This window comes from Polyodon spathula, chromosome 2, assembly GCF_017654505.1.
Source record: "Polyodon spathula isolate WHYD16114869_AA chromosome 2, ASM1765450v1, whole genome shotgun sequence".
Taxonomy (NCBI): Eukaryota; Metazoa; Chordata; class Actinopteri; order Acipenseriformes; family Polyodontidae; genus Polyodon; species Polyodon spathula.
In genome coordinates, this window is record NC_054535.1 from 53,392,043 (window position 1) to 53,419,407 (window position 27,365).

Consider the following 27,365-nt stretch of genomic DNA (forward strand, 5'->3'; position numbering starts at 1 on the left):
ACACAAAAAATGACCAATGAAATCTGAATTATAGATTATTTCTATATCCTCAAAAAAACTTATATTTTTAGATTTATCAGAAAATTGTACTATTTTATTTTTGCCTTGCTACTTATGTATTTTAGGAATGAGTGTAATACCACAGTACACTTTTTTATGGGTTAGTACATCAACACTGCATACTGTAGGTTTCTAAAATATATACATTCCCTATACTACTTTTCTGTTTCTGGAATTTATGTGCAGGCAAAGGAAATATGTTTAGTTTTAACTTCATTGCAAAGTTCTGAATTAAACAAGTAAGATTTGGCTAAACCTATTCGTTTGAACATCTAGAGCAGGGGTTCCCAAAGTTTTGGTGATGGAGGGCCAATTTCCAGAGGTTGCATGGGATGGGGGGTCGCACAAGAAAATGTACCACTCATGAAACCGAAATATGTCCCAAATCATACCTTTTTTATTTCCTATACATTTTTGTATTTAAATTAGGAATCCATATTACTACCACTGCAACACCAGCAGCTTTGAAATGTATTTCTACTTTATTGGTGTCTTGGTGCCACAACAGGCTTAGGTTTGAGCATCAATATCATGCTGTCACATCTTACATTGTTCTAGTCACAACAATTAAATAATATAATACCGAAATAGATACTCTTCAAACTATACCAATTAAACAATTTTGTGGGTTATTCTTCAGTAGTGAGGCAGAATGCATCTTGATTTGTACAACTAACCACTTCACTAAGAGCTGAATATATGTACAGTGAACTTTGCTTAATTCGATTCTCTAGGGACCATACAAATAGCTTGAGATGTGCAAAGTTCGAATTAAACAAATTATGTAAATTGCCCCGTGTTGTGGATGATTAGAGCTATTTCCATAGTAAATGTGCAGAAATAAAACACAGACGTTACTGTATTTTACCTTAATGTGTTTATTTATTTATTATTTCTGAATACAACTAAATAATCACAAATTTCTATTTAAAGTACAGCATTTATTCATAAATTATCTGCCATTACATTGGCGCTTTTTATGCAATTACATACAATTGCTACATAACATCCTACTAGCTACTGTACTATAGCCTAACTGTAGTCTTCGGGAACCCCTGATCTAGAGAGTCACTAGGCTCATAAGTGCCATAGAGAAGGGTTAGTTTAGGGGGAACAGGGAATGATCTCCGTACAGTATAGTGAGGGGTGTATAGCGCACGTACTCCAGTAGTTGGACCCTCCCTCCAGTGGAGGTAGTGTTCGGCTGTTGTTTTAACCACCTTTACTTTCTCACAGTGTCTTATTTTTGCATTATTTTGTTGTTGTTTGTCCCCACACCTTATTTAAACTCCTGTGTATATGTGCCCGGGGCCCTGCAATTGTTGGTCCAGTCATGTGGTTTCCTGTTCTGTTTCAGCCAGCCCTATGCACTACCATCGCTGGCACTACAACTGCCAATACTTGTAAACAAAACCTGGACACCTTAGTGACCTTTCAAAGAAAACACTCTGGGTTAGATTGAGATGGACCAGTCGCAGTGGAAACATATCGTAATTTACATTTTTGTTGTGACAATTCGCGAAGTATACATTTTGTTGTATGTACTAAGAGAAAATATGTTAATGAAAAGAGCCGCAATATACTAGTTTATATATTTGTTGCGTCTTCTTAGCAAGATCTCTAGCATTCCGAGAGTCATTTTCTATTAAGTAGTGGGAGTAGAATTGTGGTTTGCTGCAGCAGAGGGTGCCCGAAGGATAACGTTCATACATGCAAAGGTGCAAGAATCGAAATAGCATTGTTTTTGTTAAATGTAAATGTCATTTGTACAATGTATTCTGTTCCAGCTTCATATTTTATTATTATTACATTGTGGCAAGGATGGATTTGAGTGGCGTGGGTGGTGAGATCAGCATCCAGGAAGCAGTACACAAACAAATGGAGGTACAGGACTGAAACTGTCACAGCAGTATGTTTATTAAATCTTTAAATAAAACACTTTGACAACAAAAACAAAAGAAAAGGGCACATTGGCCAAAACAAACACAAACTAACTGTAGGTTACAAAAACAAGTACCTTTGAATCTCACAGTCTTGATAGCATTTGCTCTGGCTCTCAGTCTACCGTCATTCTCCTAAGCGCTCTTCGTTTTATGAGCCCGCAGTGGGTCCTTTTATATTCTGTGGCTGGAGCCTTAATTACCCATTAATTAAACAATTACCTTATTAAGGTTCCAGCCACATTCCCACGAGGTTTATAAGGATGGGGATATAACCCCACACACGCCAACTAAACATTATAAGACCAGCTTTTTCGCTGTCCTCAAATAATTAATAGTAATGACGGACGGTTTTTGTCTGCCTGCATATAAACATAATAATAATAATAATAATAATACATACATACATACATACATACATACATACATACATACATACATACATACATACATACATACATACATAAAAGGGACAGGCATCCCATCACATACATATATAAAAAAATGAAGGCAGTTTAATCCCATCAGATTCTATAGTGGGGCCCCCACATTCACCCCCTAAAAACTCTGTGGGGATTAAAAACTACAATGAAGTCAAACACACATACATTTATAGGGCTCAATGCATTTTAAATGTAAATCATTGCGCTGAAATAACACTAATGTGTTTTGAGTAGGCTACACATTACATTATGTAAAAATATAAATCTGTACAGTAGGCCTATACAGTATGCAGTACAGTAGTAAAATCAAATGAATACCTAGCATACTTCTAACTTTAGCCTGTAGTCTAACGGTAACACAAAATAAATCATGCTGCTGCATTGTACACATTGGTGTACAATGCAGATAAAAGATTATTTTAAATTGAAACTAATGATTTTAGCTTTTTTGTTTTAATTCTAAACTTATGTGTTATTTGGGGGGCATGAACAACCCCCCCCCCCCCCCCCCCCCCCCCACACTTCTTTCCTACCAATAACATCTGCTAATCCCCTATTTACACCCCACGCCTTGAGTTTGCTCTGTCTTGCGTTTTTTGTTTTGCCTCGCAACTCAACCTGCAGACTCAAGAGTACAGATTCAAGACCACAGAATAATTTTCAGAAAATGACTACTCACCAGCAGCATCTGTCTTCCCCACCAGAAACAGAATTTTCCGATTGAGTCAGCAATTCTGAGCTTCCTCCCACCATTAATCGAAAGTCAAAATGCCAAAAGAAGTCCAACCGACCTACTGCTCCGTCTTCACTTGACAGCTTCGCTGACCTATTCACCTCAGCCTCTGTTGAAGCCGCTGCATCAACGTCCACTGATCTTGCCATGCCTGCTCCTTCCGCCACAGTTGTCCAGGTCTCCGAATCAACACAGCCTCTGCGCTGCTCTAATCTCCTTCATTCTAGGGATACTTCTCTAGTTTGTTTCTTTTTTTAAAAACTGGCCCACCCATAAGCTCTTGAAAGCTCTGTTAAAAATGTTTTAAATAAAAGGGATCCCAATCCAGCATGGAGATATTGAAATATATTATTTGCTTTATACTGCAATCAATGTCAGCAGAGCCAGTATATTCTCCCTGCACAGCAGCCAAGAGAATCACAAACATCAGCGGTTGCTCCGCTCCAGCAAAAAAAGAAATTCCAATGCCTGCCGTTCTACCAGAATCATCGACTCTTCTCAGCTTTTTCGACCTGCATCTACACATAATCAGCGATATGAAGCATCTCATTCAACCTCTTAACTCCACCATTTCTTCTGTCTCCAACAGGCTGTATGCACTAAAGAACAGAATTTCTCGACTGGAACCAGCAGCTCTCCTCCTCCAAGCATTCGCCATGACAGTTGTGCATGTTTCTCTAGCAGTGCCTGCCTAGAAGTTCAAGTGCCAATCTTCATGCCACCTTCAACATACACTCTCTGCCCAGCTCAAGTGTCAACATTTTAGTAGGTAAAGATGTTAACTTGGTTTCAATTATAATTGCAACACCCGTTCCTACGCAACTGGCTAGTTAGCCTACTCAACCTTCTGGCTACCAATTACTACTAACATTCTATTTTCCTAATCACAATCCTCTGCCGAGGTTATTTCTCTCCTTTCAACAATGGAATCTCTTTGCCTTGATGCCTTCTTTGGTTCTCTCTGCTGTTCTCAATTCTCTGTCCCTCCCCTTTCATAGTATTGCTAGTATGCCCTAAGTGGGGACCATCTCTCCAATGGGATCACCAGAGGCTTCCTCCCAAAAATGTTTTTTTTCCCTCTGCACTGAAATAAGATTAATAAAAAAATATTTAAAAAGTATTCATAATCCATATTTATTTTGCATTGGTGGCACAGTTGCGGGGTGCCAAAGGTCTCTTCTGGGGGTAAGTAAAGCTCACGTCACAACCTTAGAAGCCCAGCCGCTGCTGGATTCATCCTCCACGAGTTAAGGGGGACCTTCGGCCAAATTTAACTATCACAGTCATCTTCCCATTCTCTCCTCTAGATCCCCTTTGGGGGAAGTATCAGTTGCTTCCCAGCCTTGGAGACCTGTCGGTTCACTCTCACCTCTGCGAGGCCAGCTCTCTGCGAGCCAAGGATAATCTCCTTACTCTAAGTTCTAAGCACAAATCTTCTATTATCAATTCCTGAGGTCTCTTCCTCTATGCAGTCCTCAATCATGTTCAGTGAATTATTATTATTTTTAACTTGGCCTACTTAGTAGCCTAGACAATCAACACATAATAGATAATGGTCGAATACAGATGCTCAGAATGAGCTGGAGGGGTTAGTGGCACATGTGTGCAGTCTATTGCTCCCAACATGTTGGGGAAATCAGAAATGTCATTGACACTTTTTTCAAGGCTTGTAAGTACACCCTGCCTTTAGCGAAAATTAGCTGCTTGGGTGTTTGCCTCAAAAATCATTTAGCGCAACTGACAACGCAAGAACAAGCAGACGGAAATACCAGCAACAATTATGTCTGTTTAAAACGAGGTTTCAAAGGTTCTTAAAAAAATGATTCAAAAGTGGCACAGTTGTCTGCAGCTTTTGTACATCTCTATAATATTTGAGAACCCTGATTTGCACAATCTCCACCTCCAGTATCTCACACATATTTGTGAATGTATGCAGGAACACCCACAATTACATATTCAACTACGCTTGAACTGCAAACAGAAACTGCAGCCGCAAAGTATTCCCAAGAAAGTCGCAAATAGCATTGCGCCTGTCTAGTACATTTCCCCCAAGACTTCTGACTCATTTGCAACTGGTTGCGACTAATGTGACAGGCGCAACACTTTAGTATACCTATCCCTGAGTTGGTGAATCTTCAGAGCCATGACATTTCAAGTGTATCTTACATCCTGAATCAGTTATCATCACTGGCTGGCATGGAATTAATGCTTGTATTGCAATCTCAATAGTTCTTCTGTTCTTTTGTGTTATTTGAGTATAATACCATACAGCCTAGAGTGACCTCAAGTGGTATATTTGCATAAATACAGGTGCTGTTTATGTTGTACAGGGGAAATGCATGTTTCTTATTCACATAGTGGTTTATGTTTAAAAAAAAAAGTTTTATAAAAGAAATAGATTCCTCATCTGATGACTTTCTCTTCTGCCAGGCCCCTAATCGCCCACAATTTGCTTCCAGCTAGTAGGTGCTACAGGCCATTCACTCATACAAAAAACAGCTAACAGCATTTCTCCGGGCACCACCACCTGCCTATTTCACACTACCCTGACCCCATCTGTCCCTCACAGTATGTATTAACCTGGGATACTACATACTAGTTCCACCTCAGTATTGGTGTATCTCATTAATCTACAACCTTGTCCCTTCAACTTTTTTTGAATAATACGTATATCTTGTCATTTTCATATGGTTAGATTCCCCTGATGACTGTTCATTAACATGCAACTGAACTTCTTGGTAACTGAATAATAATTACATTCTTATGCATGAAAAATCAAGTTTTGTCATAAATATTAGACAAATGCCCTTGTGATCTAATAGTACAGTGCTGTACCTTCACACTTGTGTTCATCTATTTGTGATGTATCAGAGTAGTAATGTAACAGCACCAGTGAATTGGACAACATAGTTATAGAAATTTGGAGCAAACTTTTCCCTGGATCAAACATAATGATCCTGTATAAAGAAACTAAGACACTGTGCATTTTGTTTAACTAAAACAAGGGCATAAAGCAGTTACAGTATTTCACTTAATAAGATGTCACAAAGACGGTTGGAGTGGGTGAAGTCAGACCAGAAACAGGAACCAGGAAATAAACAACAGAGAGGTGGAGTTGGGTGGAGCTGAGCGATTGGTACCACTCAGCATTTAATCATTTAAACAAGCAGAAAATAAAAGGTTGCAAAGACAAACAAGACACAGGACACGGCACTCGTCGCCAAAACAAAAAGACAAACAAAACGGACTATACAGACAAAACACGGTGAGCTTCTATTTTTAATGATTATTATTACAATTACCTCCATCTCCAATCCCGTTCTCCACTCACCGAACACACAACCCCGAATGACTGAAAATATGCTACTTTTATGCAGCTGTACCGAGACTCGATTGCTAATCAATCATTCAATTGGAGTCACGGTACAACTGCACGTGAATTAATAAAGTGCAATTCCCTGTGCTCACATATTATTACATTTTACCTGCATGTGAAGTTCTGTGCAATCCTCGTGCCTAAATACAAATATTTATTTTAAACACTTGTGTTACACAGACCCGTTTACATCCCGTGTACCAATGACTATACACCAACATTAACACACAACATACAACACAAAATATACACAGGGACCTCTGAGGATACTACTTCAATAAGGAATTGCAACACAGTGATAAATAAGAGCCAGTTTGGCTTCTATTATCATCCTTAATAACTCTTGTGACTGTGCTTACATTTATTTTCCAGTTTTCCATAATGTGCCCTGTCAATGGAGTTCATTTACGTTTGTAAGACCAATGAAGCATGTTTTTCTGTCAATTTATGTAATGGAAATGTCAGTGTTACTAGTAATGTTTTGACAAACCATGCAGAGATTTACTGTTTTTTCTTTTTTAAAGGCTGATGTAAGGATAGGCACAGTGCAAACAATTACAGCTACAAAATCCAAATTGCCTAGAGAGCAGGCAACTATTTTGCACTGCAACCCATGTAAGCTTAAGAGTAAGGTCACAATGAGCACCACTTGTGCATCAGGCTACTTAGCGGCCACACTTACAGCCCAGAGGTGAGGTGACTTAAGAGTACAGAGAGCAGTAGGCACTGTATGAGATTTGGGCAGCATGAAAATCAACAAACAAAAAAATAAGTCAGAGGAAGGGCTGCAAGTTCCTCTTGGCACATGGAAAATAAAATAAATGTTTTCCGAGGAGGAGCTGAGAGTCCTCACAGCTGAGGTCACTCAGCAAGAAATTGAGCTATTTGGAAAAGTCTCAGCCAACATCAGTTATGCTACCAAAGAGGCCATATGGCCCTCTTTTTTTGGAGAAAGTCAATGCTGTTGTTGTTACCAGGAAGACATTCAACCAGGTGATGAAAAGGTGGCAGGACGAGTGGTGGCAAATAAAACCAAAACTTGCAGCACAACACAGGCATGCAGCAGGAACAGGAGGAGGACCGCCATCCACATCACAGCTGACACTGCCGGAGAGGCAAGCAGAGAGGACAATCCATCCCAAACAAAGTGACCCTGGGTTTGAACATGCTGTCTTCTCCGTCTTGCCCTTCTCCTCCGAAGGTTTTCCTGCCTATCCTTCAACAAGAGCCAAGCGTTGCCACATCAGAAAGTGTACCACAGCAGTCATCCTGAGGCCAATGACAAGTCACTGAAGGTGTGTGGTTTTATGCAGATTTTAATTACTCGCTTCTTCAATGGTTTGCACCATGACAGGAGATGCAAAGTATTTGAAGGGTCAGCAATTGACCAAGTGCAAGGCAAAATCCTTACATCTCATTATGTTTGTGCCCGCTTAGTATTCCAGATCCCTGCCCAATTTCATGCTCTTTTCTTCATTTGAATACATTTCAACATCATTTAAGTGGATTAATGATGGCAAAATGCTAATTTGACAGCGGGTGCAGAACGCCAGATGAAAATCATTTTTTACATACACAGCATTTTTAGTGACAGCTAAAATCCCACTTTACATCAGCTAAACATGTTTTTGGCAGCAATATGGGTGTTTTGCAGCTGCAAATCACTTTGCAAGTATCCTAACATCAGTCCCTGAAAGTACGGTTTTATTTTTAAATACAGGGTATATTGTAGTGGTGAAATTATCAAACTGAATGATGTACTGAACTACAAAGAATGTAGACCAGCTTGAGTGATGTACCAATCCATTTAATTACATACAATATACTGTCATTATGGCTACAGTGTTCTATTATCATGTTAACAATAATAATTAACTGATGTCTGTTCACTACAGATTCCTTTGTAGTTTAGTCTTAAATTTGACCATAGCAGACCAAAATCTCACCCAATGGTTGGCTGGCTGATATAAACTCAATTGAACTCAACTGAGTATACCATCACAAAACATAACATGCACATTATTGGATAAAACAGCAAATGATAGCGGGATACCAGTTCTTACTTCCATTCAAAAGCAGGGTCGTAATGCTGCTGTTTCCACACTAAATTCATATTTTGTTGTTATTTTTTATCTGTTGGATTTTCTATTGCTAATATTATGCTTCGATCATTGAGTGCTGTACTTACTGTAACAGAACTACTGTAACTGTACTTATTTACTGTAACAGAAACAATGCTTCTGAAAAGACTAATCAGGACTGTTAAATCCATTGCGGGCTACTGATTAGATTAGCCTAATGCTGTATTTTCTTTCTCAAACAGTAGATTGTTTAATTACACTGTGTTTTTTTTTTTTTTTTTTTTGTTCCTGGGTAGTAAGTGTTATTTCCTAATTGTATAATCGTAAATCTCGAAAAACTACTCACTTCTAAATCCTTTGTAGTCATTTTTGTATTGCTTTAGTATAAATACATGTTAATTTGGATTCATATGTTGTTTTTTTCTGACTTTATGTGAATGAAAAGACACACATTCGCCCGTTTTCCCATTGGAAATAGTGATTTTTTTAAATATCACTGTCCTGGTCACAAAAGCAAAGTTTGTGGGGAATAACAGCCATTTTCTATACTTTTGAGGCATAAGCAATTGGGAAATAACACTTACTACCCAGGAACAAAAATCGTGTTACATAGTGTTATTAATGTTGCTGGAAGATCTAGTGGCTGAGAATGAGTTTCTGTGCCAATTAGATAGAATTACAAAATAGGCAATTTTGACAACTGTATCCTTTTCAAGCAGTTTTCAAGAATGGGAAGGTTAAAAAAAAAAAAAGAAAATCTGAAACAGAATAATAAATGCTTTTCCATCCAAGAAAAAGCTTGTGTTTTTTTCTTCTTCTTCATGTCTTCCCAGTTTTAAAGAAGTAGATAGATACACAAATCTATAACTGTTCTCACATTTGCAGAAGTATGTTCACTAATAAATCCAAATAATTATTATAAGTCCTTGTGGCGGAGTGTCCCGCCCCTTTCTATATTATGATTTATAGAATTATTATTGTTTGCAGCGTGGATGAAAAGCTGCCGCCACATTTGTTATTCTTTTATTATTGTGTTTTTAAATACATCGTGAGCATGCGTGACTGTCAGCTACTGATTGTTTAACTGTCTGACAGTCATACAAATTATTAAACTGGTGCAGACTATGGCCAAGAGGTAATAAGCTAATTACTAGCTAGTTAACCCCTCGGCCAGATTATAAAAGACCTACAGTTTTGCTACATTTGGTTGAGTGTGTTCGAGAGGCAGAATCGGGGGGAAAGTAAAACTGTAAAAGTGAATAGGAAAACAATTGCTAACCATGCTGGGTCTACACCAGCACGATACTTACTTGTTTGTTCCACCTCTTTGTTTGTTTTGGCCAACGTGTCCTTTTGTTTTGTGGTTTGTGTAGCGTTGTTTTGTTTGAATATTTTATTTGTTTTGAATAAAGCGTTGAGCGCCGTAGTGCCTCAGTTTCACCCGCCAGTACTGCCTGTCTATGTGTTCTTTCCTGGTGACTTCGCCACTAAAGCCAGTCTGTTCAAAGTCCTTAGATATTTAAGTCCCCAAAATACCACATTCATTCCAGAAATGCCCCCTAGTTGTACTTCTGAATTATTATAGATTCAAGACTGAGTATTGCACTATTTTAGGTGGCATGGAAGTTAATTCACCATATGTTCATTTTTTAATCAAACTAACCAGTGGAAAACTGTTTTTCCTGTACATCTTTAGACTTTTACTATCAATCTCATTCACCCCCCCCCCCCCCCCCCTTTTTTTTTTTGAGTGTGCAGATGTGTTGTTTACAGTTAGAGGACACGCTCAGGAATCCTCAAACCACACAGACATATTGTGGAGCTTATGCACACACAGTGAAAACTATACATTATGCCTCCCTCTAGAGGTTGGCATCACAGAGAAACCGAATGCCAATGACATGTACTGTATGTAGCAACAGAGGTGTTTCAAGGTCTTTGTGTGGATGTACAATGTACAGTATATATATACACACACACACACACACTAGTTTAACCTCCCCCACTTTAAGGAATTGTATAACATGGCACCACTGAATTACATTAAAAAAAAAAAAAAAAAAAACTCTTGCACTAAAATAAATACATATGGGTCCAGAGATCATTCAGTTAATACATATGGGTCCAGAGATCACTCAGTTGATTCATTCTCAGTGTTTTACTGTTCTGTTTCCTGTGCACATCTTGTAAACTGTGCTTTCATATGTAATTTCTTCATTGCAATAGTACTGGAACATTTGGATAGCCTCCAACAAACTAATGCTATTGGAGGGGTAGGTCTCACAAAATACTGATTTTCCAAGTCTTTTTTGGGGGGGGGGGCAGGATGTGGAGGGCGTTGACCTCATCAGGACCTGTCTTAGTCAGAAGGCAACTCGTTCCAACACATTTATTTATCAGATTGTTTTCTTCAGTAAATTAGTTCTTTCTGCTACTACACAGCTGGAACATTACTATCACCCCCCTTAGAGAGTTAATTACAGGTTTTTGGGAGAAATTTCTTTCCTACAGAGAATGAGGATGATTATCTTTCTGCCTGGTTTAATGCAACTTCAAGTTAATTTAATAGAAACTTCCTTATTTGGAAACACTGTGTTATTCAGGGGGCATGAATGAGGGCTCCTCCCTCTACTTCCCTCCTAACAATAAGATATGCTAATCCCCTATTTAAACCCAAAGCCTTGAGTTTGCTCGCTTGCGTTTTATTTTATTTATTTGCACAGCTGATGAATGCTGCTGACCATTCTACCCTTGATACTGCTGGACAAAGCTATTTCGCTCTGAATTCACAAAAGCATTCCTGAATGGGCTCTCTGCTTTCGGTCATGTATTTTAAAACAGCCCTGAAAGAATCTGATTTAATCATGCAAATCTGATAACCAATTTAGATTTGAAATCGCTTCTCACCTTACTTTTCTTTCTCTGCAGAACTGAATTATCGAATGGTGACTGCATTCGCTTCCTGGACAATCTGGCAATAAATCCACCGCAGCACACTCCTTGGGCTGCCGGCGCAGCATGCTCCCACCAGCCGGGCATACAAGCTTCCGAAGATATTATCCTTTATGCACAAACTGCCCTTACACGCATCTACTTGCAAAACCTACTGAGAAAAGTTTCTTGCGTAAACATTCGCCATGACAGCATCCGTCACTCACACTGAGCCCTGCTGTCCAGCGAAAAGAAAAGGTTCTTGGAGGTTAAGTGACTTGTTCAAGGTCACACAATGAGTCAGTGGCTGAGCTGGGATTTAAACCGGGGACCTCCTGGTTATAAGCCTGTTTCTATAACCACTGGACCATACAGCCTATATTATTGTGATGACTCGGTTGGTTCCACAACTCTGCGGAGTGGGCTCCAATAATGGAGGCCGTAGGGATACATGCATTAAATCATGGATACACACATTGAATCATGGGCTTGATTGTCCTATCCTTGATTTTGCCGCACCCAATTTTCACAACTGCCAATATTTCGTGTTCATATCATCTTGTTTCATATTATAATGCTCCTTATACATTCTGCAGCCCTTGACCAGGCAATGCATTCAGCAATCAATTCCACAAAGCATTCTCAACCAAAAGCAGCATCTCGTTTAGCACTGAATAATGCTGTCTAGACTGGTCTCAACCAAATCAGATCTCTTCAACAGATTATTATTATTATTATTATTATTATTATTATTATTATTAGTGGCTTGTGAGCAAAACCATGTAGCATAGGCTCTTCTACCTCTCACTCTTCATGTATAGTTACAGCTAATCTTAATGTGCAGTCATTACCATCCCCTGCAAACAATGTGATATCAATAACATTTCTATTAAATGGATAGTCTGTATAAAGCATTACATCCCCTACTAGTGATGATGTGTAGTGGGGAAATGCTTGTCCAATTGTTCTGAAACTTGCATAAGACTTTCTGTAGCACAACTTATTGATTGCGTCATAACCTGGGGGTATATGGAGGCTGTCTGTCTATCCATTTTAGAACAATAATAGTAAGTCCTGACTACCTCCTTTTGTAATTTTACAATATTTGTGTTCCATAAAACATTCATAAGCCCTGGAGCAGTGTACCCTTTTATAAATTAAATACACTACAGCAATACTTTTTGAGATTGTGTCTAATCAGCCTCACATAATTTCATGGACTTTCTGGAACACAGCATGCTCTTGGGACATGCCACTGTTTCTCTACGATACAAAATAATGAAAGGTCTATTATATTTCATGATAAAAAAGCAAAGGTTGCCGCCTCTTCATCCCTGCACCCCGAGGCCACCGCCTCCTCACCCCAGCCTGAGGCTGCCGCCTCTTCATTCCAAGACTCAGGCAGCTACAGATAATTAATAATTTCAAGACTCCATTTTGCACAGCCAAACAATGCTGGTTCCTGCAAATATGCAATGTCTGAGGTGATATGCACTCCATTTCCATTGACCCGCTTTCCTGCTTTCCTACAAATGCCAGTCATCTCTCCTCATTGATTCCACTCCCATCAACATCCCCATCTCACACCAATCGCAAAATAATTCTCATCAACATCCCCGTCTCACCCCGATCGCAAAATAATTCCCTACCTCATCTCTGGACTTTCCAATGGATTCTCTACCAGACTAAAATACATTCCATCATCCTCCTTTCATCGTAAAATAAAAAACAAATTAAAAAAACTACAATCTGCACAATAGGAACCAGAAATCGTTGACTCACTTATAGCTTCAGAGATTGCAAAATGCTTCATGTATGGCCCCTCCCATTGTTCCCTTTCCCTGAATTCCGAATCAATCTTAGTGGTGTTGCCACAAGAAAAAATTTCAACCAAGAAGCGCCTTATCATCGACCTCTCTGCCCCTCGTAGCTCGTCAATCAGCAGCATTGATTCGCTCATTCCCTGAGAACTGTTTTCTCTGCATTATATCTCCATTTCTGATGCTGTCCATTCCATAAAATCATCCAGCCAGGGATCCTGGCTAACCAAAGCAAACATTTCCGATGCATTCAGTCATGCCCATACACCCCTCCATCTGCTATCTTTTTGATGTTGGCAGGGGTAATTATTAGTATCATTATTATTTTTTTTCTTTCTTTTACTACTCAGTTTACATTCGACAGACACAGCAGCCCCAAGATTTTTGCTCAACACATAGTGCACTCTTCTTACTGCATCTACTGGATGACTCCCCCCTCCTCCCCACCAGACCCCTCAGTAGTGGCATTTACCAAACAAGATCACTTTTCGCTACAGAGTTCCCTTCTCAGAAAAAAAAAAATAAATCCCTAGAGTTCCTCGGAATAACATTAGACACCTGCTGCTTCAAAACAAGCCTCCCAACCCATAAACTGGAACATATTAATTATATTAATTCCCTCATTCAATCCTTTCAAAGCAGCCACACTATTTCAAAACGGAATTCCTTTCATTTCTGGGACACTTATTTCACGTCTTCTTCTTCTTACATCAGCAAAAATCTCAACTCCAATATCACTATTTCTTCTGAAGCAAGGAAAGATATCAGGATGCCAACTTCCCTCTTGTAGCACTAGAATGGTGGTTCTATTTTCTACGATGATTTCACATCTGCCCCCATGATCTCTCTTTTCATACTGAAACGTCCTCCTTTAGCGGTATTTTCATAATCAATGGTTCTCCAGGGCATGGAAAATCCAAAATCTCTCCCCTCAGTCTAAATCCCCAGCCCTCCTTAAGCTATTTCCTGCTGTCATTGCAGCCTCCCTCTGGTCCCTCTATTATCAATCAACCTGTTTTTCAACGTAATCTCCCCTCCACAATCTCCGCTCAAGAATACATGGAATACACGCTCCTTCTGATGCTATTTTGAGGCACGAAGTGTTCAAACCACTACAAGCATCAGTGCACTGTGCTGTAAACATGGTTGATTTCTGCAATTGTTGCCTATAGCTACCCACGAAGCAAAGTCGCTTTCATGCAGATATACAAATATCATGGATGAAGAGAATAATTCCAACACAATACAATAGTACCTGTATGTTAGACAGTAGTCTAAGCCCTTCAGGCAGTGAGAGTGATGAGGATAGCCGCCAGTCCTAGCAACAGATATGATAGTAACACAGCAGACTGCATGAAAATACAATATTCTGTTACCATCACAAGGATTCTATGGGGAAAATACAGGACGAAATGAGCTATGCCAAGAAAGATTCTAGTGACACTAGGATCAGTGTTCTAAAAGTGGGACTGTCTCGTCCAAAACAGGACGTCTGGTCACCTTACTCTTAAGAATGTATAGTCTCAACAATGTAGCTACCTGAAACCCTGGTTGTTGATTAGCCTGGTTCTAAGCATTTCAGGAACATGCACACTTTGAAAAACATTTGTTGTATAGAGAAAATATTTCAGTTGTCGCTGGGGGACTGAAAAGCAATTTTCGAAGTGTGGAAATGTAGCCAAATGAAGTGCAATACCTAAAAGAAAAAAAAAAAAAATATTGTATACTGCCGGCATCAAGACATTCAGTAGCAGAACCTCTTGGTAAGGTAATACTGACAGTTCTCAGTATCCCATTTACTTTCCCAATACATGGGTTCAAAGACTAACTAAATCCTTAACAGTATGTTAGGCTATATAGTTATACTATATATTTTATATTAAGCCAAAAGAATTCCAGCATTTATCTGCTTCACATCAGTCACTGTTAAAGAGATTAAACATGAACCAATGCTGAAACGATTTGATTCAATTGGTCTAAATAGTGGCAGATCCAAATACTGACAACTGAGTAAGTAGGACTCTCTTTGATGTTTTCATTGTTAAGGCAGACAAGAGGCACTTGTACTGTATATCAGATCAGATCTGCAACTGTTTAGATCAATTTAATAGACCCCCCGTGTCTTTTCAGACTTCTGATACAATCCAATCACAATACAAGGTGATTGTGGGTTTCTTAGGCCACATTCATCATTTGCACCCACCAACAGCCAATCACATTGGTGCTTGTATTAATAGAACTGGCAGAAATGGAAACACTCTGGAACTATTTTACTCAAATAATGTTAACTTGAAATGCTGGGAAGTTTTCAGAGGAACGAGATGCTCTATCCTTGTTTGATAGATGCTTTGAAACCCAGAATTCCTGATGACGCAGACTGTACTGTGGCACTAGTCTGCCACAGCTGGATTTGATGCGCTGATGTTTCTGCTCCTTGTATTCTATTAAGAGAGCACCCATCTTATCATACTTTAAAATCTGTGAGCACCTAGCTTTCACAAGATTTTACCAGACTTCCATTTATTTATTTATTTATTTATTTTTTAAAAAATATTTTAAAGCCCATTTCATAATTTGAAATAATGATAATCTTGTTACTTTTGTGTTTTAATTATATTCCTTTGGTGTTTTGTACTTGACTGCGGCTGCTGATATTTTTGAAATGTTATCTTCCCAGGAACCTCCATATATGAAGCTATAGCCTCAAGGGTTTCTCTCCTGGTGAAAAGAAAATAAACACAAATATCAAATGAAAACCTGCAGGGGTTACTCCTGTTGATGCCTTTGAACATTGTTAATAGGTAAATATACATTTAAAGGATAACTACTGTGTAACCTTCTATGTAAGTATATATTTTTTACTGTTGTATTTAATTATTTGACATTTTCTTTAAACACTCGCTAATTACTGTGCATTTACATAGTAGTTACTTAGTAAATACATGTGTACTTACTGATGCTTACAATGTTTTATGCATGGTTACAGTATAAATAATTTAAATGTTTTTGCACAGGATACAGCACAGTAATGCTATACACATGCTGTTAAAGTTTCAAAGTCTTTAAAACAGTATTGAAAATGGAAAAAGGCTACATTTAAGTTACTATTGAAATTGTAACGGTAGCAAGAACACAGAATTTAAACAGCCAGAAAAACCTTGGTTAATGCAGTGTTTGTTTATTTTTTATTTTTTTCTATTGCCAGTTTACCTAGCTAAACACAACCTGAGCACGGAGCTCACTAAGTAAACCAAGTCACATGGTCACTGTGGCAGGGACAGGATCTGTTACTGACTTCTCAGGCGCATGTGCAGTATTGCAGGAGGGGAAGCACGGAGGCTTGGCAGGAGACAGGTCACGGGGAGGCTCGGCCGGGGTTAGGCTGATCGACACACCCTTGTTCTTTGTCTAACCAGCGGTGACCCACCCAAAAAAATCAGCTTGGATCAGCTACTACTACGAAATCTCTAGGAGAGTTTGGGGAGAGTAAACTTGCCAAACAGTAGGAGTTCTGCCCTATAAGTCTGTGCAGGAAAAATTAGAATCCTGCTGCAATATAAACAGTGTAGTGGAGTGCTTTAAGTTCTTGGAGCGGGATCCTCCTTTTAGTGGAAGTAGCGCTCGGCCACCTGTAGGTCTACTTTTGTTTTTGATTAGCTGCTTTCACTGTGACGTTTTTTTGTATTTAATATTTCATTATTTGCACTCCAGTTTGTGTATATGCACCTGTGTCTATGCCATGTTTGGTACAGTCACATAGTTTCCTGTTTGTCACCCCACCCTAGGTGCAGCCATTGTTGATACCCTAGTGGTGGCACCTTGCAATTGCATTGCAGTGGTCAAGCGCAACTACTGTGTGTCTAGTCTGTCAGCAGATAACCCACACCCTTTTCACACTCGGCGGCAGCAACGGAATCTGCTGGTCCTGCTCAGGCAAGGCACATTGCCCCTAGTGGAAAGGCTGTTTGAGTGAACTGGAGTAGATATGGTTGGACCGCTAGAATGGAGAACACACTATGTGTTATCTTGAATCCATTTTATTTTGATTAACTGTGTTTTCACTTTTTTATTTTGAGTTTTTTGGTATTTAATATTTCATTATTTGCACTTCAGTTTGTATACAGTGGTAGCCAAAACCAGATATTTACCTATCTTGATTCTGTTGCTGTGTTATAATGTAAAAATGTCTCAGCTTTGCAATCCTGTTTTTTCTGAGTACCATTGAATCACCTGCACTTCACTAGTCCTGCCACCAAGTGGCAAAAGAGAGCAGAAAGTGCATAAAACAAAACAGCAGGGAGCGATGTGGACTTAAAGACTAAGCTTTAAAGACAATTGTGCATTTTGTCAGAGCATTGCTAAACTGTAGAGGGTTTGGAAATATGCTCTTATGTCAATTGATCGTTCACATTCGGGAATAGTTAAAGTAAAATCAATATAGCAGGCTTTATAAAAAGTGCTTACAAATACAAATAACCCACAAAACACCCACCCTTTTTTAAGCATACAGGAGATGATCAGTCCAGCAAATCTGAAATGATCTGCAATGTCCTCATTATAATATGAATGTAAATATGCAGTTGTACTACCAGTACAGTATTCGTACACTGTCAACTATAATGATTCACTACTCTGTATCAAACTATTATAGTCCTGTTAATTTTGTATTTGTTAATATATACACGAATGGTTGAAAAATAAAAAAGAGCGTTGAACTTAATAATGCACAGAAGTCCAACGACAATCAAAAGCACAACAGTTTATATAATCTTAAGATGACAGTGGCACAAATCGTGATGCATAATTGGGGGGTGGAAAATCAAAGTCATGCTGTATATGTTAGGCACATTCGTCATAACTTGTGTCCTAAGAAAATACAAAAGGCCTGGAGGTAAAGTTTTTTATTCTGGCTTTAGCCAGGACATGTTTGATATGTTCATTGCCTCTTGGGCAGATCAGGGGAAAAAAATAAAATTCAAGGTACTGGAAGCTACCAAAATGTACATTTACTGCACTTTTACAAGATAACACAAATAAATAAACTGTTGCAGGGGTTGCAGGGGTCCATCGGAGATGTATAAATATCCTCACAGGGAGTCGTTATACTACCTTGTTATTAACATCAGGGGTATTATAAATTAACAATGCCAGGTATATCACTGTGTCTAAAACGTCACAGTTTGGTACTGCATGTCTACTATACAAAGAAAATCAGTGCAAATTATTACAAAACAAAGCACTGTAATACAATATTTGGCAATTTACAAACTAGCCTTCCTAATTCACTTACCATGCTTTCTTTGTCTATGCCAAAGTAATCCTACAGTTTTTTTGACTGCCTGTCAACTCAAGAAAGTGCATACACAAACTGGGGGTTGGCGAAAAAAATCTTGTTTCAGCTTTTTAAACCATACAGGTAATTTATTCATTTCTTGCATTCTTGATTTCTTTTATTTAACATGTTTAGTGGAAAGACAGCAAATAAAAAGTGAAATGGAATTCCCAAAAGCATAATCTTTTTATCTGCAACTAAATGCATTCTGTCCTGCTCAGAACTGACTTTACTGTTTTAAACCCATCATAAAATGTGTACTAATCAGTTTCCATCAGTATCGTTCAGTTGGTAATAGCATGTGAAAATCGCACATGCCACAGATTTATCAGTTAACTTAACGGGATGGATATGAGAGGATCTACTGTATAACCTAATCATAGGCATAATTTACCTAATATGTATATTTAAACTGTTTTTTCAGAATTGGAAACTTTCACAGGGAACTACATGTTACACAGTGATGGGTAAATTTCACGGAAATCATGAAATTCATTATACAAATACAGCCTAAACCATAGTTTCTGTTTCCCTGAGCTGTTTATTTCCCTTATGAGTTTGTAGTGTTGTGAACCGTCTGTGCAAGTATCCCAACAGAATGTCCTTCCGGTTTCTAGTAAGCCCTTGTTTGCCTCTGGATCCATCAAATTGACATTGGTCCACTGCTGATATCACTCAGTTGAAACGAGTGCCTATAGAAACCTATCCCCTATTTTTTTCCATGCATGCTGTAGCCCCAGAGCACCCATTGACTCAGTCTCTATAGTTCATTTATATAATATCACCAGAACTATTTTCATTTGGGCTGCAGCATGTGCATTAATCCATCTCTTCAGTAAAAGCATTGCTTTTCAAACTGTTACCTCACTTGTACAGTACAGTATAAAAATAACTTTAACTCAATGTCATTTTTGCGTTTTTGGTTCTCAAGAGTTTCAACGTGTGACGCTTGCTGGCAAAACACTGTATGTCAGTAGTAATCTGTGACAGACCAGTTTCTAGTCAGATAACAGTTAACTAAACTACATATCACACCATATTTCACAATTTTTATAGCTGGTTTTGGCTACCACTGTATATCCGCCTGTCTCTATACCATTGTTGTTACAGTCATGTGGTTTCCTGTTTGCCTAACCCCATCCTAGGTACTACTATTGCTGGTGTCCTAATGGTGGCACCTTGCAATTACATTCGAAAGAAATGAGCAACAAATAAATAAATATGCATGTCTGAGTGGTGTGGTCAAGCAAAGCAACTGTGTGTCTGGTCTGTCATTGGATAATCCACACCCCGTTCACAGTCTCGTAGGACACACAGAAACATCTTCTAGATATATCTTCTGCGACATAAGTGAAACCAAAACACAAATTATTACAAAACATTGAAATAACATTAAATACAACAGGACTTATATATATATATATATATATATATATATATATATATATATATATATATATATATATATATATAAATAAATATATATATATATATAAAAAATACTAAAAACGACTTCTGAAATTGAAAGAAATTGACATTATGAAACTATTTTATTAGTTGATGAATCTTTGACACAAAAACAAATGGGCGAACTTGAGAGTTTACGCTGTACTAATACTGTAGATCTTTTACATGGGCGAACTTGAGAACTTTTTACGTTACTTATAGCAGAAGGCAGTAAAAAGATTTTCTATCTTTGGTACCTAAAAATAATGAAAAAAGAAACAACACTTCCCCCACGAAATGAGAACCCTTGTTATAAGCCGAGATACTCACTACAAATGTATTTCCCCATCAGCTATGAAATGTTCTTGTTCAGACAAGTCAAATTAAAACTACTCAGAACCTTTAATCTCTTACTCATTTATGTGTGCAGATTAATTTCAGTTAATAGCCATCTTTATGATTCTACTTTGGGAATTTATAGTCTGTTAAAATATGCCAAAGATACATTTGTTGACTGTTAAAATCTGACTTGCATATCAAAGTTAAATTCATTGCTCGATGTATTTAAATACTTAGAAACTGTTTGTGATTTATCATCCTACAGTCCAAACATAGCTAAAAGATATCAGGGGATTTCCTCTTGAAGACTGTGGGAAAGTCTGTCTTCGCAGATGACTTTTCTCTCCATCTGCTCACACACATATAATATACACACACACATACTGTATATAAACAAACAGTCTAAACAAAATAAGTTTCATATTATTTAATGTTTTGCTAACGATTTACAAACATTCCAGTAAATTGCAACTTTTTTTTTCATCTCGTCTAAGGAAAACAATCGACTGACATATTTGCTCATGATATTATAAAGACAAGGTTGTATATTAGATCAAAGTACTTATATCACAATTAAATATATCAGAAAATATATTTAAATCATACAATGTCAAAATAAGTGGTATTACGTTACAGGGCAATTCGTGAAAATGGAAATTTAGTTGGTCTACTTTAAAAAAAAAAAAAAAAAAAAAACAGAAAAAAAATGTAATAAAACATTTTTGACCAGAATTATGAAACCTACAATCTTACCCCTTGTTTAGACAAAAAAAAAAAAACTAATTATGGTCAAGGCTCCTATGAGCAAAAACCTTTAACTGAACTCTCAAAATGTCATTCCTTTACATCAATTACAAATACACTAGCCCAGGGCCAGAATTCCTCTGGTGTTACTCATACCATATGGGCCGGTTGCTGTATTCACCGATTTTAGATTGGCAAGAATAATAACAGAAGTGGTAGAAAGTACTACTTCTTAAAGAAAGAAAGAAAGAAATAACAGAAGAGTTTCCATATATAAGTATATATGAACATTAATATGCCTCACTTTACAGTTATATAACCACTTATCCATTTGTGATGACACTTAGTACATATGTCACATTTGCATTTTTTATCTTATATCCAGAGATCTGCTTATCCACTTAAAGAACTATTTACATGTACATACAATGGAAGGCCATGGTAATCTACTTCACGTCATGATTGTCATAGCTCTTCATGGCATGGAATGTGTAAGAAATAACCCACTCCAGGGTGTTCAGATAAGAATTCTTACCACACTTCCTGGGTGGTTGAAGGCACTCACATGCCTCACAACACACCCAGGGCGTGCTGTAAAAATTGTCTTACCTCACACCCTGGAGTGGGTTAAAATGGCTAAACTTTTTTCTTACACAAAATAGCTTTTTTAAGGGAAAAAATAAGAAATATATTACGTATCCTTCCACTGAGAAAAAATAGTCCCTGAAGACTGTTTGATTGTAACATGTATTTTGTACTTTTTTATTTGCCATAAACCTTACATTGAACATTGCCATTTATAGTAACATTTTCGAGATTAAATGACATTTGGGAATTGAAAGCAGACTGATATCCCATATCTGAGGGAGGATTCATGGAACAGCCAAACACTGAACTTGACATTGAGGGAGGGACTTCCGAGTGTTTTTATTTTTTTTTATTTTCCAGGAAATTATCCTATACAGGCTTTGCGGTCTTCAAGAGAAGCTGACCAATAATTTCTGTTTTCACACCAATGCCGGTAACCGGCATAATTTCCCTAGATTGTAAACCAGCATAAGATGATATGTGGACGAAACGACTTCCATGTCAGTCTGCACAGTCCTTCCCGTCCGCGGCAAGCACAATAAAATAATATGCCATACCGGACCTTGTTTAAAAGCCCAACGGTTGTGTTAGCATAGAGCAGGAGAGATTTTAATGTTGTTTTAAATGTTTCTGAAATCGGAGGGTAGTGGTGAGATGCATCTGTTGTGTCCAGTTTAAATATTGCATACTCGCTAGGCGATATTTAGTTTAATAAGTAGATGCCACTGCTGCATATACTGTATATACATGCTGAATGAGACTTGCGTGGTGATTTCTCAGATGGCTTTTAAATAGTGTTACTGCTTGCTTCAGAGATTTTTTTGTTCTGACTAAATATTTGCCAATTTTTCTGTAATTCTTAGTGACAGAGATGAAAAAAAAAACAGATTGTTGAGTGATTTAAATGCTGTTTCAGTTGATATTTTTTACCTACAGAAACACTGTTTAGATAATTGTTATCATTAAGGTGTAGTAATATTAATAGATCAGGTAAGTAAGTTGGTCTATGATGTCATAGCCATGCCGTAAGACAATTACTACTGCATGGCCATGTGATCTTGTTGAGCCAATCACAGTACTTAATTTATCCAAGCCATTTTATAAATGTTACTAACTCTGCTCTAATTATGTTTGTTTGTGTTCACCTAACAGTGTGTTCTCTTTTTCTTATTCTTGTATTTCTTTTCATAAACAAACATTTCATACAGTTTCCTGTTTAATCTCAAACATTTGTTAAAGAATTTACATTTTTCTACTGATCAAACAAAAAGTGAATCATTTAATACACAGTAGTAAAGGTAATACAGTTACTCTTTCCATTAGGGTCTGGATGTAACAGTAAGTCACACACCGGTGCCTGACACATGTTTTCCATTGCATTAAATTTAGAACTCAAAACCACAGGAAAAAAAATGTTCAGAATTTACTGAGCAGAAACACATCAGAAGTCTCCAAAGTTGGTTACATGCACAATTTCATTTTGACATAGTAGACTTTATACTATGTACAATGTATTCCAAGATACAGTATATTCAGAAGTTATCCATCACATCTATTTGATTGTGGAATCTGCACTTGGGTTACTACAGCTGAGGTTTTATGAGTATTGCAGGTTATGGCAATTCTTTTCAAGTATATAAGCATTATTGGGGTTAGGTGGAGAAGCAGCCTCTAGCTGACAGTAGTTTACAGCACAACACTACATTTGGCACAATTTGCAGTCTGCTCTCTCTGGTTGTGCTTCAGGTGAGCAACTGAGCTATGTGAAGAAAGTCCTGCTGGCACTGTGAATGTAACTACTAGACAGCCATGAGCCCCCACTAAATTTGCATGGAATCAAACAAATGACTCTGATGTAAAGTTAGTCAGATTTCTGACAAATGCATACAAATAAATGAAAAGGGAACTAGCTTACCTTTCTGTTGCAGAGTTGTACACTACATTCCACAGGCTCGCAAGGATTTGGACTATAATGGGAATAATTTGTTCTTAGACTTTCAGCTGAATTGGTAATGTGGCTTGAATCTGTTTCAGAATCCCGTTCATCCCTTTTGGCATTAACAATCGAAACGCTATCAAAACATTCAATTGATTTTATATGACTCTTCAAGAGAAAATTTACAGGTCCTATGTCTGATATTTGTTGTCCATTACAACCAGGAATCATAATATCAGAAGAGTGAGTTACATAATTTGTGGTGAAGTTTTCTTTGACAACTTCAGATGTTTCAGTGTGCTGTGCTCTAGAGGCTTTTGGAAGCAACTTATCTGAATATTCTTCAGTCCTTTCTACATTCAAACCATTGGGCTTAAATTGGACTGATTCCTCATTCTTTTGGTGAAAGTGTGCATCACAAGGCTCCAGGCCTTCCTTCACACCTGACTCCACTGTCTCTTCAGCCAAATCCTGGGTTTCAGTGTTTGACTCTTTTTCTATGTCTTCCAAGGGACCAGCCTCTGCTAACTCATATTGCTGAGTTTCTACATGACTAGTTTCCTCTGAGCTTAGATCTGAATTATCATCGGAAACCTGGACCAGAGTCTCTGTACTGGCTTCCAAAGACAGAATGTGCTCATTACCTCCACGGTTAGCATTTTCATCTATATCCTTTGTGTTTCGGCCAAGTTGTTTGAATGGAAACCCTACAACTAGTGCCTCATGACAGCATTCTGGTAAGGAGGCACATCTTTCTCTTCGTCCTGATTTTGATAAATCATTCTTTTCCATAATTGACTTTAAATCATCAGATACAATTCCATGACAACAGATTATAGCCAGATCATCAAAACTGTACTGTAATCCATTCCTGTGGGTCACATGTTCCTCCCAGCTTCTCTTCTTGTTAGCCACAGGCATGTCATTTCCAGTTACATATGCCCTGGTATATTCCATAGAGTCTAGGTTACAGTCGTGAACAGCAGCCCATTCTTCTTCACAATTAATTTAGCTTAAAAAAGGGGAAATAACAATAATCATTCACCAAATACAGCTTTTTTTTTAAGAAAAAAGGTAGTCAGCTTTCAACAATGATCATCATTCATATATAATAGCAGAAGTTTACAACATTTATGAGATCTAATTAATATATATTTTACAATTCTTTACATAAGACAGACCCTAAAATCTGAGTTTTAACTATATACTCTGTACTATCAATATCACATACAAATGTTCTAAAGGTTTTTGAAAATTAGTGTTTACTCAATAGATTTTAACAACTGGAGACCTAAATACCATTGAATAATTAATAAATGGCCCAAGCTTATGGAAATCAAATCCAACAGTGCATTTTTTTTTTTTGCTATATTGAAGGGTTAATACTGATTAATAATTATTTCATTAAAAACATTTGTATACAATATACAAAATACTCAACTTTTAATTTTGGATTGAATAACTTAACAGCCAAAATGTGTAATCTACTGTACTAGACAGTCTGCTACCTACTCATTCTACAGAGCGTGAACCTTTAACAGACCAAAAAATGAAGCCTTTATTGTGTTTCTATAATAAAAAAAAAAAAAAAAAAAAAAAGTATATTTTGGCAATATGTGTGTTGCTTAGTAATGATAAGGACTTCAGACTCAAACAAAAGACATAGATTGGAAAACTTAAATGTTTATTTCACACACAGTCCACTGGATTCAGGTTAAGCTTATGAAGAAAAATTACTAGTTGCTGAGCTACACGAAGTAATATCTATCTTAAAGTGAAGTTCTTGAATCCCAATAAAACCTAACAGTTTTAAAACCAAAATACATTAATTTTTGTTTTTAATCCAAATACTTTCACAATAAACTAAACAAAACTAGAAACGTTAACGTGTGGTGTTCATAATATAGTAAACGATAGTTTAGAGATCTCTTACAAGAAACACGAATATTATAAAGTACTCTTTTGTTATCGCAATGTAACTTTAAGTAGAACTCTCATATCAAAATAAACAGTCATCATGGGAATTTAAATCCATAGTACAGCACTTAATATAATTCCTTAATGCTATTGCGTTTTTATTTTGAATACTTCAACCTTTTCAGTTGCCTGTCCATTACAACTGATATAAATGATTTTGTTTTTGATTATTTAGACAAGTCTGGGAGACCCTCTAAATTATATATATATATATATATATATATATATATATATATATGACAATATATAATATGACAATATATGTGTGTGTGTGTGTATTGTGTATATATATATATATATATATATATATATATATATATATATATATATATATATATAGATATATATATATATATATTATAATATATATAATATTCTTTCCTATAATTAATATATCTATATATATTATATATATACTTTTAAAGAAAGGGAACTTACCTTAAAAATCATTACGTTGCCAAAGAAATCATTTGAGGAATTGACACCAGTGCTGTGACAATTGGAAGTGTTAAAAGTCCACATTCTCTTGGTAAGATGAATGGTTTACATTAAAGCCATTTCAAACCAACTATGCTTGTGAGAAAACACCCTCTGCTGCTGGAATGAGACTAAACTGACGATTTCTTTAAAGGCTTTCCCTGTGACTTCTGTCTACAAAATTCAGACTAATGTTTTGTGTAAGGGGGCCCTATAGACCAGGCCCAGATTGCCTGAAAGTATTTCCTGTCTTACAGCAGTATGTTCATGTTTGAGTGACAAAAGGCATTACGACAAGGATTTATATGACCAGTGTAAATGGACGAAAGGGTTCTCGCTATGCAGATGTTTTAAAGATGTGTTATAAAAACAATTAAGCACTCAGTAGTGTTCCTGCTGACCACTATAAGAAATGTAACATCATAATCGTTTAAAGCAAAAACACACACATTTTTGCTTTGACCATTCTCAAAAAAAATAATAATAATTGACATAAATTCCAAATAAGCCAAACCAACAGCAAAAAGGCAGAGTGCAATAAGAGAATATGATGAAAACAAAATGCAAATAATGTGATTTTACCATAATTGTTTTACAATTTTTTAAAATGTTTAATTTTTAATTAAAACACTTCCAATAAGGTTATTTACCAGGAGTTTAAATATCCACATTTTCAAAGTGCATGGCAATCACTGTTACCTTTTTTGAGAACCCTCCAGAGCCACAGAAATTCAACACTGTAAAAGCAGAAAGACTGTCTCCATCTTGATCACATTACAATTTTGCTGACACTGAACACTTGTTGAAACAATGTTCTTTCCAGTTTGACAAAGCCCCTGAATGATGTCTTATGAACAGACCACATATTTTACATCCTATTTTTCTTCACAGATTTCCTTAAAGTATCATCTGTTTATCTTTTCATCTTTCTTCTGGCTTCATAGAATAACTTCCTCTTGGTGGCCCTTGTATCTTTCAGCCTGGGAACTGTAAGTTTTTAACATTTGGTTTTGATTAAGAGCAGACATGCAGCTTTGTAAAACTCAGGATATAAGCTCAGGGAGATCACATTTTCTGACAGTAATTTCCAAGCTGTTTACCAGTTGCCTGCAACTGTTCAAGCATCCTTGCAAATACAGAAA

The 27,365-nt window shown here is 37.1% G+C and overlaps 1 protein-coding gene across 1 annotated transcript in view; it reads right to left on the reverse strand.

Annotated features, from left to right (window-relative positions):
* LOC121298280 (rho GTPase-activating protein 7-like) overlaps window positions 1–26,324 on the reverse strand; it is a 150,281-nt gene extending 123,957 nt beyond the window's left edge. Inside the window, exons 1-2 of the mRNA XM_041225320.1 lie at window positions 26,185–26,324; window positions 23,749–24,781 (exon numbers count right to left, since the gene is read on the reverse strand). Of these exons, the coding sequence (XP_041081254.1) occupies window positions 23,749–24,726 (978 nt within the window). The 5' untranslated portion in view covers window positions 24,727–24,781; window positions 26,185–26,324. The remainder of the gene's footprint in view (window positions 1–23,748; window positions 24,782–26,184) is intronic.
* Window positions 26,325–27,365: the final 1,041 nt, after the last annotated feature.